This window comes from Cyprinodon variegatus, unplaced genomic scaffold, assembly GCF_000732505.1.
Source record: "Cyprinodon variegatus isolate N-32 unplaced genomic scaffold, C_variegatus-1.0 Scaffold1619, whole genome shotgun sequence".
Classification (NCBI taxonomy): domain Eukaryota; kingdom Metazoa; phylum Chordata; class Actinopteri; order Cyprinodontiformes; family Cyprinodontidae; genus Cyprinodon; species Cyprinodon variegatus.
Genome location: NW_015152072.1, coordinates 101706 through 105642, shown reverse-complemented (window position 1 = coordinate 105642; position 3937 = coordinate 101706). Strand labels below are relative to the sequence as shown.

Here is a 3937-nt window from a genome sequence, read left to right as displayed (position 1 = left end):
CCTGACTAGAACATGACTAGAGCCCGACCAGAACATGACAAGAGCCCGACCAGAACATGACTAGAGCCCGACCAGAACATGACTAGAGCCCGACCAGAACGACTAGAGCCCGACTAAAACGTGACTAGAACCCGACTAGAACCCGACTAAAACGTGACTAGAACCCGACGTGAGGATTGGAGATGGCTCCGCCCACCTGCCTCATCTGGTCCTCAGGTTCTGAGATGTTCAGAGATCAGATGAGCCGGATGGTTTCTGGCCCAGTTGGAGCCCCGCCCCCCCGGCAGCACGCCGTCCTCTGATTGATGCTGAGTCATCGTGGCGCTGCGAAGGTGTTAACCGTGTGTGTGTGTGTGTCGTCTGCAGGGCGATGGCGCGGCCCAGCCACAGCGATCACGTCCTCCAGCAGCTCAACAACCAGCGGGAGTGGGGCTTCCTGTGCGACTGCCTCATCGCCATCGGGGACATCTACTTCAGGGCCCACAAGGCCGTGCTGGCAGCCTGCAGCTCCTACTTCAGGATGATGTTCATCCGCGACCAGCAGGGGGCGGGGCAACTGGACCTCAGCAACATGCAGATCAGCGCCGAGTGCTTCGACCTGATCCTGCAGCTCATGTATCTGGGCCGCATCGTGGTCGGCAGCTACGAGTTCGAGGAGCTCAAGTCTTCCATGTCCTACCTGCAGATGTACTACATCCCCGACTCTCTGGAGGACCTCAGGGACATCCGCAGCTCCAACCTCACCCCCTCATCCTCCTCTTCCTCCTCCTCATCCTCCGCCAGCCTCTCTGGGGGGAAGATGATGTTCGGGGTTCGGATGTACGAGCAGCAGAGGCCCACGCCGCCAGAGGCAGAGCTTCTGCCGAAGGCGGCGCCACTCTGCGGCGCCGGACGCCCGGCTGTCCCTGCAGCAGCCAGCAGACCTGTGGCGGCAGAGGAGGCGGTCGGCGCTCCTTTGGTCGGGGCTCCGCCCACTGCAGACGGAGCCTCTGAGCAGCCGTGCGACCTGAGGAAGAGGCCCGGCGGCAGGAGTTCTACCTTCAAAGACCGGCCCAGGTTCGGCCGCACCTACACCTGCGACGACTGCGGCTTCGTCTTCAGCTGCGAGAAGCTTCTGATCGAGCACATCCTGACCTGCACCAACAGGAAGGCGTACCATCCGCCCAGAGGCAGCGCCGATGGCGACGCCAGCTCCAGCAAAGCTGAGAGCTCCGCCTCCGAGAGCGCCGAAGACCACAGAGTAGTCTGCAAAGGGGAGGACGACTGGGCCAACGGCCACGCCGACCCAGAGCTCCCCGCCGGGTCGGAGGCGGCGGCGACGGACGGCGAGCCCGGCTCCACCAGGGGCATCAAAACAGAACCAGAAGGAAGCCCGTTCCCTGACGGCGAGATGGTCCAGGTGGGCGAGCAGGGGGCCAGACATCGGAGTGCCGCCACCCGCAAAGACCCTCTCCGGGAGCGCATGGCGCCGATCCACGGCTCGGAGAACCGCAGCGAGTCGGCCGAGGTTCATCTGCCCAGCAGCAGCGACGCCGGGATCCCGTCGAAGCTGAGGAAGGTCAAAGATGAGAAGCAGGAGGCAGACTCCGCCCCCTGCGAACTCTGCGGTGCCCTCCTCAGCGAGGAGGACCGCTCCGCCCACTACCTGTCCAGCCACATGGGCCACATCTGCGCCTGCGGCCGCTGCGGCCAGGTGCTGATCAAAGGTCGGCAGCTGCAGGAACACGCCGAGCGCTGCGGCGAGTCCCACGGCGGCGAGTCCGACTCCCACGGCGAGGACGAGGCCTCCCTGCTGGGGGAGCCCCAGGGGATGGAGGAGGGTCTGATGGACGCCGCCGACCTGGCCTGCCCTCACTGCGGCCTGCTGTTCCAGAACGAGAGCCTGGCGCTGGAGCACGCGCTGTCCTGCCACGAACAGGACCTGTTCCGGCCGGCGGCGCTGGAGGACGGCGGCGAGCCGGACCACCGCCGCAAACACTTCTGCAGCATCTGCGGCAAAGGCTTCTACCAACGCTGCCACCTGCGGGAGCACTACACCGTCCACACCAAGGAGAAACAGTTCACCTGCCAGACCTGCGGGAAGCAGTTCCTGAGGGAGCGCCAGCTGCGGCTGCACACCGACATGCACCGCGGCATGGCGCGCTACGTCTGCCCCGTCTGCGACCAGGGCACCTTCCTCAAGCACGACCACGTGCGTCACATGATCTCCCACCTGTCGGCCGGGGAGACCATCTGCCAGGTGTGCTTCCAGATCTTCCCGGGCGGCGAGCAGCTGGAGAAGCACATGGACGTCCACCTGTACATCTGCGGCGTCTGCGGCGAGAAGTTCCGGCTCCGCAAAGACATGAGGAGCCATTACAACTCCAGGCACACCAAGAGACTCTAGAGGTTCTGCTGGGTCCTAAAGCCATACAGTTAAGAACCAACCTGTCACCATAGAAACGCCTCGGCTGCAGGGATCCATCCCGCTTTAGTCCGGGTAGAACCGGGTCAGAACAGGGATCGGATCGGAACCTAGACGGGTTCTAAGATCTCTCAGCCAGAACGGTTCTGATTGCTCCACCTGTGATGTCACTTCCTGTTCCAGAATACTAAAGGCTGTTTGGGTGTCGGGTCTGGATCCTGCAGGTCCGTTTCTCCGGTTCTGGTTCTCCTTCTCCAGTCTGTGCCTTTGCTATAGTCTAAAAACACTAGAGCCAAGCAGAACCGGTCCCAGCACCCAACCGGTTCTGCTCCTTTGGATCGGTCCGGACCATTTCATTCCTCCACCATCAGAACCAGAAACAGGCGGTTCCTTTGGCCCAGAGTTTCAGGTCCAACAGAGGTGGGACCCGATTGAACCGGTTCTGGGCATCAGAATCCGGGTTCTTTGAGGGGCCGACCCGTTCCCAGGGTCCGAATCGCTCATCAGATGGAGAGACCAAGCAGAACCAGCTGGTTCCGGTTCTGCAGAGGAGGTCCCGGGGGCCCGGTTCTGAACTTCCATAAGCAGATTATGTTCCTAAAAAGTTCTGGTTCTGACCCGCATTACCCTTAAATGACCCCCCCTTCAGGGAAATAAGTTTCTTTGATTTTATGATGAAAAAAAGTTCAGATCCATTTCCAGGTTCTGGTTCCGAACAGAACCGACCCCAGTGCCCCGCCCATCAGAGCAGAGCTGATTTAGCTGTTGGACCGGTACCGACCCTAATCATTCCTGCATCAGAACCATTAGATGAATAACGGAACCATTTTCTCCTGGTTCCATTCAGGTCAGATTGGACCTAAATGGCTGTCGGTACCATCAGGTGAGCTGGGTCTGCCTGTTCTGGTTCTGAAGGGGAGTTCAATGAACCCGGGTTAGAACCTGGAGCGGTTAGTGGGGTTCTGAAAACACCGTCTGGTTCATTTCTGGATCATCAGAACCTCCAGAGAAATTCATTTCAGCTTTAAATCAAACTAGTTTCCAGAACCAGTTTGCCAGTTTCTGTTCTCCAGTAGAAACCGGTCCAATCTGCTTCCAGAACCTTTGTGGTTCTGTCTGCTGATCCAAGCCCAGCTTTGGTTCTGAAGGCTTTGAGCTGCTCCTCATCATACTGGCCTCAAAGGTTCTGTTCATCAGTCGGTTAATGAATGGGAAGGTTTCTGCTTGTGGATCGGACCTGGTTCTGGTTCTGGTTGATCCATTTCAGTCTTTCTGCTAAATGTGTTTATTATTGAATGTTTATTTAAAATAAATCAGATATTTGATGAGAATCTGTGTTTCTGTGTCTACAACGAATCTATGAAGGAAATCTGCAACAGAACCTTTGACTGGTTCTAGGTTCTCAGATCTATGTTGGTTCTGCTGCTGCTGAAAAGGAGCATTCTATGTTTCACAGATCTACGCCTCGCTGGGATCCAGACATTAGCATTTAGCCTGTTAGCATCGCTATGCTGATAATGGAGGATGAAACGC

At 58.3% G+C, this 3937-nt stretch overlaps 1 protein-coding gene across 2 annotated transcripts in view; it reads left to right on the top strand.

Moving 5' to 3' along the window:
* zbtb1 (zinc finger and BTB domain containing 1) overlaps positions 1–3723 on the top strand; it is a 13815-nt gene extending 10092 nt beyond the window's left edge. Inside the window, exon 2 of one of the 2 annotated variants that reach the window (XM_015404035.1) lies at positions 367–3723. In XM_015404035.1, coding sequence (XP_015259521.1) covers positions 371–2386 — 2016 coding nt within the window. In that variant the 5' untranslated portion in view covers positions 367–370 and the 3' untranslated portion in view covers positions 2387–3723. The remainder of the gene's footprint in view (positions 1–366) is intronic. The other variant, XM_015404034.1, reaches the window with a different exon arrangement.
* Positions 3724–3937: the final 214 nt, after the last annotated feature.